Source organism: Suillus fuscotomentosus (assembly GCF_016647785.1).
Source record: "Suillus fuscotomentosus strain FC203 chromosome Unknown F5891scaffold_168, whole genome shotgun sequence".
Taxonomy (NCBI): Eukaryota; Fungi; Basidiomycota; class Agaricomycetes; order Boletales; family Suillaceae; genus Suillus; species Suillus fuscotomentosus.
Window position 1 is genome coordinate 18700 of NW_024539680.1, and position 14122 is coordinate 32821.

At 45.0% G+C, this 14122-nt stretch overlaps 2 protein-coding genes across 2 annotated transcripts; both read right to left on the reverse strand.

Moving 5' to 3' along the window:
- Positions 1–3342: 3342 nt before the first annotated feature.
- F5891DRAFT_965779 (uncharacterized protein) lies at positions 3343–4149 on the reverse strand (the record flags this gene model as incomplete). Its single annotated transcript, XM_041376191.1, has 2 exons — positions 3343–3698; positions 3729–4149. 2 exons carry the CDS (start codon positions 4147–4149, stop codon positions 3343–3345), a joined length of 777 nt encoding a protein of 258 aa, XP_041217327.1.
- A 343-nt stretch (positions 4150–4492) lies between these two features.
- Positions 4493–4911, reverse strand: F5891DRAFT_1198886 (uncharacterized protein; the record flags this gene model as incomplete). The annotated part of the gene is made up of 2 exons (XM_041368685.1): positions 4493–4556; positions 4604–4911. 2 exons carry the CDS (start codon positions 4909–4911, stop codon positions 4493–4495), a joined length of 372 nt encoding a protein of 123 aa, XP_041217328.1.
- Between the last annotated feature and the right edge of the window lie 9211 nt (positions 4912–14122).

A 14122-nucleotide genomic window follows, 5' to 3' on the forward strand; every position in this document is an offset into this window, starting at 1 on the left:
GGAGGTCATGATCCTAACATTCTATGGCTGGTTTTCCATTTTACCATCATATTTTATCCATAGGTGAATATCAAGTCAAGCAGTAAGTCATATTGGACTGCTATATTGTGGGAATCACTATGAAACTAGGACCCACCAGTGGTTATCATATTATGCTGGTTGTCCACCATTTCATGGCTGATATATCATTTTATCTATTTAGACCACATACAAATGGTTGATTCAAAGGTAACCTTTGATGTATATAATAAGTATCATTGAACTTGCATGATAGACACTGTGCATGGGATTGAATCTACTAAGTAATATTGGCTCAACATGTTCTATACCAACCAGGGACTATGTCGAAGAGCAGAGTCAGCAGACACACCACTAGTTATCACATATTCCTTTGTATCCGAGAATATCTCAATTTCTTGTACTTTACATTGAATAATCAGTAAAAAGGAAGCAAAGGATCATGTGTGCGAGAGTTATAATTACCACACCATATGAGTGATAGGTATGCATATATAAAGTAAGGATTCTGGGCAAGCCAGCAAACCTGGTGTCTAGAAACAGACATCAATATTGACTAGGGACTCCTTCATGAGGGTCATGAAATATGGGATTCATAGGTGAATGTGGTGACCGCCAGTGTGGATGGTCTCCTGGCTATCTTCTCACCAGATGACATTGTGTTGGACCACTATGATTAAATACATTTATCAACATTCAGCTGTAAATCACTCATAAGGGTAAAAACTGGTAAAATGAAAAATCAGCCATGAAATGTTAGAATCCCGGCAGAATGTAATGACCTCCGGCGAGGCGAGGGTAACTGTTTATAGAGGTGAAAACTGGTAAAATGAACAATCAGCAATGAAATGTTGGAATCATGGCGGGAGGTGATGATCGCCGGCAAGGGTAGTCTCACAGCTATCCCTTCATTGGTCCACATCACAGCAGACCACTATTATGAGACATATTCATCAATATTCAGCTGTAAATCTAAATCACCAATAGGGGGAAAAACTAGTAAAATGAAAAATCAGCCATGAGATGTCAGAATCCCAGTGGAATGTGATGACCTCTGGCGGGGATGGTCTCATAGCTATCCCCTTGCTGGTCCGCATCACTCTGGACCACTGTTATTGAGCACAGACATTAATATTTACTTGGGAATTGTTCATAATGGTAAAACTGGTAAAATGACAAATTAGCCATGAAATGTTGGAATCCCGGCGAGCTGTGATGACCTCTGGCAAGAATACTCTCATAGCTATGCCCTCGCTGGTCCACATCACACCGGACTGCTGTGATTAAGTACAGACATCAATATTTGCTTCGGAATTGTGCATAGGGGTAAAATGAAAAATTAACCATAAAATGTTGGAATCCCAGCAGGTGGTGATGATCTCCGGCGAGGGTAGTCTCAAAATCAGCCATGAAATGTTAGATTCCTGGTGGAATGTGATGACCTCTGGTGAGGATGGTCTCATAGCTATCACCTTGCCATTCCACAGCATGCCAGACCCTGTGATTAAGTACAGACATTAATATTTACTTAGGCATTGTTCATAGGGGTAAAATGACAAATTATCCATGAAATGTTGGAATCATGGTGGGTGGTGATGATCTCCGATGAGGGTAGTCTCATAGCTATGCCCGCGCTGGTCCACATCATGCTGGACAACTATTATTAAGTACTTTGATCAACATTCAGCTGTAAATCATTTATAGGGGTATAAACTGGTAAAATGAAAATTTGGCCATGACATGTTGGAATCCTGGTAAGCTGTGATGATCTCTGGCAAAAATAGTCTCATAGTTATCCCCTTGCCGGTGCACATCATGGCGGATCACTATGTGGGCCCACCCGGTCATGCAAATACATGATCCAGGCCTAATCATATATACAAAGTACCAGCTATTTGGGCCCACTCAAAATTGTTAACACTCATTATTGCAGATCATTCTATTGGCCACACTGACAGTGCACATGATGCATTTGCATTCCAATACACTCACATTTTCAAAAATCATATAACACTTCTTAGGAATAACTATTGGATTTAGACAGATAGTGCTTACCCCCTTTCAAGAAACCTCCTTGAACTAGTGACCAGAAGAATTTAACACCCCTTTTTCTAAAGTATGTGTATTATTTTATTTTTCCTCATCTATTTATATATATATCTATACTTAGGTCTGTGTGCAGGTAGAGCACACAGTTGCTGCTTTCAAGGGCCACTTCCAATCTCTCCAAAAGTTTTGATACCTAATGCAAAATTGTTATACACAAAGTTTTAAGTTTTCTTTTTGGTGTTTCCTACGAATCAGCACACAGATTTGTTTCTCCTTTTCTCTTCTTTAGTCTTATGCCCATCTGTTTTGATAGTTATTGTGGTTGTTGTTTGTTGTCTTGCCTTAGTACTTCTCTCTCTGATAGTAGCACAGTACTCATTCACCCACCTGAGACCATTTCCTAATGTTTTCACCTCCATCCTCACCACATTCAAATCAAATACTAGGGTGCATTCTCCTGTTTTGGAGGACTCTTATCATTCTATTCAACTCTTTTTCTGAAATCCCTCAACCTTTCCTTCCAATAACTATTTCAATTACCAATTTGAGCCCCTAAACCACCAACCCCTGTTATGTCCAGTGGCTCAAAGTCTGATAACACACTCTTATCTTGCCCTGATGGTTTCAGTGGTGCTAAGGTCATCATTTCTTTTTAAACAATGGTAGTAGCAGGTCCATGTAATGTTTGAAGCAGAGATGAAGATCTTCATGGATCATACAAAGAAGGCGTTGTTCACTATGTCGTGTATGAAAGGAGGGTGTCGTTAATAACAGCACTTACAAAATGTTGGCAATCAAGAGGCAACAGTGACCAATGACCTTTAACCTACAAACATACAAGTTACACACCCTGAGTCTGTATTCCACCTCAATACATACCTTTGCCACAACAGACTCATATACTACTAATTCAGTGAGCACACACTTCTAATATCGCCAATCATGATCTTTATTTACCCTAGCAAGCATTACAACACCCCACTTCAAAACCAATATATCATCAAACTGACTAAATTCTCTTCATAAATCTCATAACCAGTATCAAACCACACAACACCCATATATCCTCAATTCCTCACAACCTCTTACCACTCTGTCCAGTGAACAACAAACTACTCGTCTCCACATCACCACATCCTCCTTTCCATCTCCCAATGTCTCTAAAAAAATTTTCCCCAGTCCTCACCTTTCTCTCTACCCCTGCCCCATCAATCACTCTCCCTCCTTCTTGTCATACTCCATCAAAATGTCCTCCATACCATCACAGTGCCTCCTTCACAATCTTTCAACAAGAACTCCATGCCGTGCTGCATCTGCACTAACTGCAACAATAGAATGTTGGATGTCTCGCTGACAGCAACCAGTCACCTCTTTGACTTTTGAGATTCCTTCTGCAAAATCCCAAAAGCTCGTGACAGCTTGCAAAACAGAAAAATGTAAATCTATCTCCAACTCCCCAACAGCAAACATTACCCATTTTGTGTCGTGATCCAAAATTTTCTTATCAAGCACATGGAGTGTCTCAGGTCTGAACAGGTGTGAGGGATCTGTAACCACCCAGTCCCACAAAAATGCCTCAAAGACACCGTTCCAGTGCAATTTTCGCGCTTCACAAAAGAACCCATGTAGATCTCATGCATCAGCTCATGTGCAAACAACACATATTTGTGCAAGAGTGGTTGATGCTGTGCGACATTCATAGTGAAAGCAATCTCCAAATTGTTTGTACATGCCCATGGTGACCGCAGAGGTCTTTCCACCAACGCAGGCTAACATCATCACTTCGCGAGTATCGACAATATAACTTGCAAGTTGAGTGAAACAATAGTCGCTCTGTCTCATGGGATCCAAGAGCATTATGCCATGTACAGTGGCCTCCTTAAGCGCTTTTAACACAATATCTAGCCATTGATGAATGACGCAATCCCCCAATACACCATGCAAGCCCTTATTCTTATCAAGGAACTTTCGAACTGCCAGTAGGGCAGTGAGCATGAAAGAGTTGGATGATGATTTAACTTGGGTGTTCATGTAAATATTTGCAAGGCTGATGAGGAGTGGGTGTGCAACGCGATCACTCATCAGAACTGAGATATTCGTCTGGTTTGAACATAGTATTGTCCTGAGCAATGTAGCCCCTTGGGGGAGCAGTGACTATTTAAAATCAGTAAAAGATATACTACCTGAAGATGCCATACATGCATGTTCCATGCATCATCACCTGTTATCCATTCGGTATACGCACAACAGAGCTTTCGCACCATAGAATAAACCTTGCGAGGTGTGAAGTCCAATTCATCATAGAAGACAGGATGGTTGAGAATGGCAGATATACACTCAAGTGCATTACACCAGTACAGAATAACACGTGATTTCATTGGATGCAATGTATCAAGAACTCATGACATCCAACATCGGCCACTAGCTAACATTTCTGCTCATCCTCGCAGCTCTTTGGCACAGCAGAATGACAAAGGAAGGTCCCTAATCTGAATGTTGGTTAGGCCATGAGATCAAAACTTGCTGACTCGCATACCTCACCATCTCGACTGACAAGAACAAATCTATCTTCCCCATACTCAAACCAGAACCCAGTAACCATGATGCAATCTCCCACTCTTGCTTACAGCTAAACAAATAGTACATGTTTGTTTTGCAGTAGACTCTATTTTCGTCGGTGTTGAACAGGCTCAGGAATGTATAGTCCATGCCATATGTCTTTGCAGTGCCTGGAAAGTAGTCAGTGAACTCAGCAGCCATTTCTTCTTCAACACGAATCTCATCCCAAACACTGTCGTACATGTCTCCAAAATGGACATCATCTTCCTCTTCATTCAACTCCATAGGGTCATCTTTCAAGGGCCTGGGTGCTAACTGAGATCTCAGCCAAATCAACTCATCCACCTAACTATTGCATCCAGCTCATATGATGCCCAATAGCCGTGTCGGTCTTGAATCCATCTTTGCCACAGGATGGACGCTGGAGAGACATAAGTCGCACAAGAAAGGTATCCAGCCAGCAGATGTTAGTATGCTGCATTGATAATTTTTATTCGCTGGCATCAGAACCCAGATTACATAGGTGACATGCATGGATCTTGTTCTTTGTTTATTTTTTATATATTGCTTTTCCTCTGTACCACTGTGTGCTTATCAACACTTTCATCAGCCAGTTATTCGTGACTGATATCACAACAAAATTCAACCTCTCATCCCTCCCTATGTCTGCTCATTCCCCAGTCCTATCTGAGCTGTCTCCCTTCGCTACTCCTGCCTCGCTAGTTCCTTTTATTTCCCATTGCTATATTCCACCAAAGGTCCGGTCAATTCCTACCCAAAGATGTCTCTGTTACTGAAATCCTCTTAGGTCCAGTTTGGACAATGACTCTGGGTTCAAAATTTCTCATTCAAACTGCACATGATGATTGCACGTGATAGGTCCAGATGCCATGTAAGTATATAGATAGATAATCAGCATATATATGTGTGTCATATCCATCACTGCCATGGATGTTAAAGCGCAAATGCAACACGATCAACGACACAAAATCGTGGTTATTATCATTACCATTGTGGTCGCCCAGGTCACACATCTATACCATCTTTTATTCTTATCCCGCGCTGAAAGAATTCCTTACCACACATCCATACTTACCGGGCAAGCATGGGTATATGAACTGATCAGTGGTCTTCCAGACAGGATCAGACACAATTTCAGAGTCAACCTTCAAATTTTCGATGAGCTGTTAGTGGTTCTTAACCGACACAACTTTGTCCAGTCCCGGAATGGGGTAAGCGTGTCAGAGCAACTCGGTATTTTTCTCTACACGTGTGTTACTGGACTTTTGTCTCGCCATGTTGGAGAAAGGTTCCAGTGCTCGCCTGATACGATTACAAGGTAAGTGCCTAACTTTTGATATAACTATTGTTCAAGTTGTGCTGATTTCTGCAGATATTTTAAACACCTGCTCATGTTCTTTTCATTGGCTCCCTTCTATACCTCGAACGTCTGCTTCCCAGACCAAAACACCCCACTTTCTGCAGCAATTCACGCTGACCCTCGATTCCGATCCTTTGACCACTGTATCAGTGCTGTTGACGGCACCCACATCCACGTTTTTGCCCACTTGAAGACCATGTTGTCCTGCGCAACAGGAAAGGCTTTTTATTGCAGAACTGCTTGTTTATCTGCGACCTGCGACACACTTCTCATGCCTTATCGAGGTGTCTGCTACCACCTGAAGGAATGGCGTCAAGCTAATCTCGCGTGAGTTCCTTTTTTCTTTAGTCTGTCTGTCTATTAATTGATCCCAGCGGCGCTTTGCGCCATTCACAACTTCATGCAAAGAAACAACGGTGATATATTTGATCTTGCCCTCGAGTACAGGCATGATCATGCAGAGGATGATGGTGTTGGATCTGGCGCACATTCAGAGGGACCGGTGGATGCTGCTGAGCGCAGACGTGCAGATGCTTGTAGGGACGGAATCGCACAAGCAATGTGGACTGACTATCTCGCAGAACATGCATGAAGGGGACTCCCATTGCCATAGTTGTAGGTAATACATAAATTTTGTACTATGAAATGATCTGTACGCCGCTACGATACAATCATATATTCTTGCGAGTCAATTGATCGCCGTGGTGCACCACCGCAAAGGACTCGCTTCTCTTCCAACCACTCAAGCCTCGTCACCTCATCCAACAAGTAGAAAATAATTGCCTGGTTCTCGTGTTCAGCTAGAAAGTTGGCAATGCCCAAGTGCTCTTTGCTCATGAGGTCTGTATATTTATTGAGGAGGGAAATGGCGCTTCCAACATGCAGTGGAAGGCTGAGGCTGTGGCTGCACTGGCTGGCAGTGCCAGTGCTAATACAAGAGTCTTCTGCATCTCATGTACTACTTCTACGAGGCTTTTCATCATTTCGGTGCCCTCCTGCTGTGCCAATAGCATGGCAGATGGTGGCCAGCCTCGTTTCTGAGAGCCTGCAGCTGACGCAGGTGAAAGCGCGCTGCATTTTTGCTTTCCCCAGCTTATACTTGTCCATGCCGAGCCTACCTGGCAGAGATAGATCCCTTCTGTGGAAGGAGCGAGAAAGGTAGGTCACTGGATGATGGCGGTCCACTGAGGATGGCGGTTGGCAGGTACACTGAGGATGGTGGCAGCCCTGGAAGTGCATTATCTGTGGCTGGGGGGATGGAGGATAGTGTGTTGGCATTGGTGGCAGTGGTAGGTTGGAAGATGTGGGAGCCTTTTGACTTGCTTGGCATCAACTGCTGCATGATATCGAAAGTGGTTGAAGCCCTTCATCATGAAGGACCTCGCGTGAGGATGCGACTGAAAACAATGTCAGTAGAGGGGTATGCATGCAGTCTATTTGCAATGACGTACCTTTATAAAGTGTGCCCATACGTCATCCTTTTTGTCCATGATGCCCGCTCCATGATCATCGCTCCAAGTAAAACCAGAAGTACACTTAATTTCAACAACACTTTGGTATGCTTTCTTTAACTATAAAAATATATGTTATTGATTTGCTGGCAGCTGAAAGTTCACTGGAAACATACCGATGTCCACTTATTTTTGCAAACTGTGCCAACCTTTTCTGTGCCCCTTTGATGCAGGTGTTTTATCTTGAGGTGCGCATATGCTTGATTGAAGGTGGGCGCCTTGAAGCCTCCATCGCCTGATGCAGGAAGGGCCTGCAGAAGGAACTCAAGAAAGGTAGTTTCTTCTGCCTTTGTCCACACTGCAGGAGCCTTCCTGGTCGTTCCACAAGATGCAGCAGCCAATGTCACGTCTATAGTACCCCAGGGAACGTAAGGAATGCGAAGAGCTGCCGCTTGATTTATCAGACATTGTGGTGATACTAGAGTATCTTTTGTGTTATTAGATAATAGATGCTTATTAACTGCAGTCAGGTCATCACAGTGCGGTTTGAATCAGAAATTTTGAACCCGGAGTTGTTGTCTAAACTGGACCTTAGTTGTGCGTGTCTAGTGTGATGGAGTCGGTAAACAATTTGAACCTGAAAGCTTTTGTCTCCAGGGCATGCATATCTGATGCACCATTAGCAATGGTGTTCAGTTTTATGGTCAAGGGACTACTTTGAGCACTGGCTGGACATGCACGTCAATGATCTCATATTGTGCCAGATGGGACATAATTTTTAACCATGCCGCACTGCTGATACCCACAGAGCTCTGCTTCCCATTCGCACATTCAGTGAGAAGGATATCTGGCTCTTGTCAATCCCAGTGAGGTCACCCTCGAATGCTGATCTAGCAAATGTAACTGCTTGCTGCAATGATCGTGTTCAGTTTCATGGTCGAGGGACTAGGACTAAAAGACTCACATCAAAGCTCTCTGCAGGGGCACATACATCATTGTATTATTCAAACTGATACATGATAACATCTGCGGGGGCTGGGGACTGGCATCTTATAGAGGTTCGCATGGCGAGTAATGATGAGTGTGCCGGAAGAGATATTGTGTGGAATCGAAGTGGCATGGTTGTTGACCTTTTATAAGTGTCAATTGGGGCCTTTCAATAATTTGTCTGAACCAAGGTGAGATATTTCTGTTTTGACTGAGTTGACATGCTACTTATATTTTACATTGTACTCGCAGGTTGCTGTAGTCCATTTCCTTCAGCTATTGTACAGTATACATTGCATTGACTCAATCCCGGCCCCTGTCATATCCCGCATTCCGGACCCGGACCTATCACACATATCATTTCTGGATGTCCGGATCCTGGCCAATGTCTATCTATGTTCGGATCCGACCCATGTCTAACTTCCATGCCTTATCCCTTTGTATGTTCCTACTCCGGTTAGACTATATCATTTTCTGTACCTCATTTCATTTCCGCCCTTTATTTTCCTCTGATCTAATCTCTGGGTTCATTTACTATTTTCCGATAGACTAGTGTTTGACTTTTATATACCCTCCATCCACAGCTTTGTATAGCTTCGGACTGTGTATCTCAGTTCTCCAATAAGTCCTTAGTAGTATATAAACCCTGTAGAATCTATGTACATCCTTAGTTCGAATATTATCTTAGACTCTGCTCATTCCTTCCTCCGTCCAACTTGAGTTCTCTCTCGTCGTCCTCTGCTCGTCTTAGGATTGAATCCTATAGACTTGACACCTCCGCCTCTACCTTTGGTAGTCCTCCACTATTTCCTTTCTAGTTCGGACTTTGTCCGGATTAGTCTTATCTCTTGTTCCCGAAATGTCTGCTGGAATTCCCATGCATCAGGACATTGGACTCTGGACATCACCTGACGCCCTCCTGGACATTGTCCAGTAACCTTCGGACATCATTTGACAGCCCTCGAAAGTTAGGGGCATGTACTTGGGTAAGGGGTGCAGCGCACGAGCTGAAGCCAAGCCCTTTGTATTTGACCCTTGAGCACGTTCTTAACAGTATATTTGAACTCACACCATACCGAGTATACTTACTTCATTATGGCACCTACAAGGGCACAGACCATTCTCAACGCGGCGGGTTTAGTAACCGCCCGACGGGACTCTACTCCCATAGTCGATGCCTTCCTCAGTTTCTCTCAGCGCCGCGCTAGTGCGCAAGGTGCTGCCTCCAGCATTTCACAACTCATGAACCATCCGCATCTGACTACCCCTACACCCACACCCGCTGGAAATCTTCCACACAACGATTCCAATGACGAGTATCCTCTGGGTGGTAACCCGCCCGGAGATGGTGGGGGTGATCCAGATGATGATCCTCCGGAAGACCCAGAAGACAATGAAAACGACGGTCTAGGTCCACAGGACTTAGTCTTCCTTCAGCTATCCCAAGCTATCAATAACCTGGCGTGTAACAACTGCCAATCCTCCGGATCTGGTGACTCTAAAGTCAAAGTCCGAGAACTGGATACCTTCGACGGCACTGAGCCCCGGAAGCTCCGGGCATTCTTTGTCCAATGTGAGCTTAACTTTCAAGCTAAGCCAAAATCTTTCTGTACCGGCCAGACTAAGGTCAACTTCGCGCAATCATACCTCAAGGGCATGGCCCTTGAATGGTTTGAGCTGGACCTCCTTTGGATGATCTAGCGGATCGTCCAGACTGGATGGATGACTACTCCGAGTTCATGTTAGAACTTCAAACTGACTTTGGACCTCATGACCTGGTCGGAGATGCAGAGATGCAGCTGGAACAGCTCTATATGCATGATGGATAGTGCATCAACAAATATGTTGTAGAGTTCCAGCAGCTAGCTTCCCAAGTCCGAGGTTGGGGCGACGGAGCTTTGCGCCGTCAGTTCTATAACAGACTTCCGGCTTGCATCAAAGACAAGATCAGTTGTCAAGGAAAACCTACCACCCTTCCGAATACAAAACTCTCGCCCAGACTATCGATGCTCGATACCAGGAACGCAAGGGAGAAGTCTCCTGCAAAATCAAACCCTCCACATCCACCCCTCCTGCTAAGCAGTTGGCTTCTACTTCTGACTGGAAAGAGTACTCCGGCGGAAAATCCGGAACCGCTTCGGCTTCCTCCTCCACCAAACTTCCGGACTTGACGTCCAAGCTTGGAAAAGATGGTAAACTAACGTCTGAGGAGTGCCAGAGGCGCATGGAATAGAAGCTCTGCCTCTTCTGCGGCGGACCCTGGTCATACTGCCATGGACTGCCTAAAATCCACTTCCCGTGTGGCCAAAGGTCATGCCAGCATGGTTACTCCAGATGCCAAACCAGAGGTCTCGGAAGAGACAAAACATTAGTCTGCAACCCTCTTGACTCCACACAGGACAAGGGTTGCATTGACTCAACCCAGTGCAAAGGAGCTACACCTCAATGCTATATCCTTCTCTGATCCAAACTCTTTATTACCATCCGTTTCTATTTCTACTGTTCCTGATATCTCTCTATTCCCGGCTCTTGTAGATTGTGGTTCCTCCCATTGTTTTATAGAAAGCAAACTAATCCGAGAAAATAACATTCTGACCTATGCCATTTCTCCGCTTCCGCTCCATTTGTTTGATGGTACTTCTAATGCCACAATTACCAAGGAAGTAGATTTGCCGATCTGTTTTCTGACCAGCGTGGTCACCTCCAAAACATTTAATGTTACTCTGTTGGACTCATCCTGTTCCATCATTCTAGGATATAGCTGGCCCACCTGACACAATCTGTTGATTGACTGGGTAAAAGGCAGCATTGATTTCTGTCTGATTCCTCATGAAGTGCCTTCACCTCCTCCTGATCCCCTTTTCTGCCGGCTCCGGCGGAAATCCCTTCTGTAACCCTGCTGAGTCCCTCTGCTGATAACACCTGTTCCCAATATTTCCCTAATCAATGCAGTTGCCTTTTGCTGGGCCTGTAAATTAGAGGGATTGGTCCAGTTCAGTATTTTCATCTGTCTCTCTGGTGTCAATCTCCGCTCCGCTATGCTCTCCTCCAAACCTCCAAACCTATCCAGAATTCCTTCGGAATATCACGAGTACGTGGATGTTTTTGATAAGGGCAAAGCCGGGCAGCTCCCTCCCCATCGTCCCTATGATCTGAAGATCGATTTGGAAGAAGGAGCGGCTCCGCCCCTTGGCACCATTTATTCCCTTTCTCCGGTTGAGCTTGTAGCTCTTCACAAATTCCTAGATGAGAATATTGCGACCGGACTCCTCCGTTCCTCATCCTCTCCACATGGAGCCCCTGTCCTGTTTGTCAAGAAAAAGGACAGCTCCCTATGCCTCTGTGTAGATTTCTGAGGACTCAATAAAATCACAAAGAAAGACCACTATCCACTTCCCCTCATTTCCGACCTTCTTGATTCTCTGAGCCGTGCTAAAGTTTACACTAAAATCAACCTCTGGTCCACTTACCATCTAGTCCGGATGGCGGAAGGAGACAAGTGGAAAACTGCTTTCTGGATGCACTACGGCTCGTATGAATGGTTGGTTATGCCCAAGGGTCTCACCAATGCTCCGGCGGCTTTCCAGCGCTTTGTCAACACCATCTTCGCTGATATGCTTGACATTTGTGTTATTGTGTACCTCGACGACATCCTCATCCATTCCGCCAACCTTGCATCTCATAAACAACATGTCCTTGAAGTCCTCCGACGCCTCCAGAAGCATCAGCTATATGCCAAACTGGAGAAATGTGAATTCCATTCTGACTTGGTTGAATACCTTGGTTACCTCCTATCTCCGGCCGGCCTTACCATGTCTTCGGACAAAGTCCAGACTATCTGCAACTGGCCGGAACCTCAGAAAGTTAAGGATATTCAATCATTCCTCGGAATTGCTAATGTCTATTGTTGCTTCATCTTTAACTACTCGGATATTGTAGTTCCGCTTACGCGACTCACTCACAAGGATGCTCCCTGGAATTTCTCTGAGGATTGTCGGAAATCCTTCGATACTCTCAAGAAAGCCTTCACTACTGCTCCGGTGCTTATGCACTGGATGCTGGATGTTCCTATCATCATTGAGACGGACGCTTCCAACCATGCTATCGCTGGAATACTTTCTATAGTATGTCCGGACCAAGAGCTCCGCCCGGTTTCTTTTTATTCCGGGACCCTTTCGGCTCCGGAACTCAACTATGACACCCATGATAAAGAACTCCTAGCTATTTACGAAGCCTTCTGGTCCTGGCGACACTACCTTGAAGGCTCTGCCGAGCCAATAGACATCATCACAGATTACAAGAACCTTGAGTACTTCGCTACCACAAAACTCCTCACCCGCCGCCAGGTCCACTGGTCGGAATACCTCCATCAGTTCAACCTCATTATCTGTTTCCAACCCAGAAAACTTGGAGCAAAGCCCGACTGCCTGACTAGACATTGGGACATCTACCCCAAAGAGGGGGATAAGGACTACGCTCAAGTTAATCCACACAACCTTCAGCTGATATTTACCACAGAACAGCTCACTTCATCCCTCCAGGCATCATACCTAGCAATTCTGGTGCTCCTGCCAGCTGTACTGATGGATATCGAGCAGCTTCATAAGGACATTCTGTCCGCCCTCCCTAATGACCCGATTGCTTCCAGTCATCTTCCGGGTCTGTCAGACCCAAGATGGACAGTGGATGAGAGTGGTCTGAACCGGACCTTGGAAGTTATCCATCGGGAATATACCTGGCCCGGAATCCGCACATATGTCAAGGACTATGTTAAGTCCTGTACTACCTGCGCCTGAGCCAAAGTTCCGCGACACAAACCATACAGATTGTTAAAGCAACTCCCCATTCCCGAGAAGCCGTGGAATTCTATATCCATGGACTTCATTGAACAACTCCCCAACTCTTCTGGCTTTACCGCCATTCTGGTAGTCATAGATCGACTATCCAAGCAAGCCATATTCATTCCAACCTACGACACCATTACCTCTCTGGACCTTGCCCGGTTATTCCTACTTGATGTGTTCTCCAAGCATGGAGTTCCGTCCCATGTCACTTCCGATTGCGGTATGGAATTTGTATCCCACTTCTTCTGGTCACTCGGAAAAGCACTCGACATGATCCTACATTTCACCTCCAGATATCATCCGGAAGGTGATGGACAAACCGAGCGAGCTAACCAAACCCTAGAACAATACCTCTGGATATACTGCAACTATCAGCAGGATAATTGGTCAGAACTGTTGCCCTTGGCCAAGTTTGCATACAACAATGCTCCAAGCACTACTACCAGAGTTTACCATTCTTCGCCAATAAGGGTTATCACCCGAACATTTCCATACATCCAGAGCGTGATCTCTCATCTGCCCGTGCCCGGGATTATGCTATAGATTTAGATGAACTTCACCAATTCCTCCGAGAAGAAATCTCCTGTGCCCAAACACAATATCAGGGACCCGTGGACGCTAGGCAGAAACCCGCTCCGGACTTCAAAGTCCGAGAACAGGTCTTTGTTAAAGCAAAATATTTCCACTCAACCCGATCATCAAAAAAGCTCTTGGAAAAGAATCTCGGTCCATTCGACATCATAGCTCGTCCCGGCACCCACTATGCTATATATATTGCCCGTCTACAGGCCTACAAACATCAGCAAAATACAAAATTCCTTATTTGACTTTTA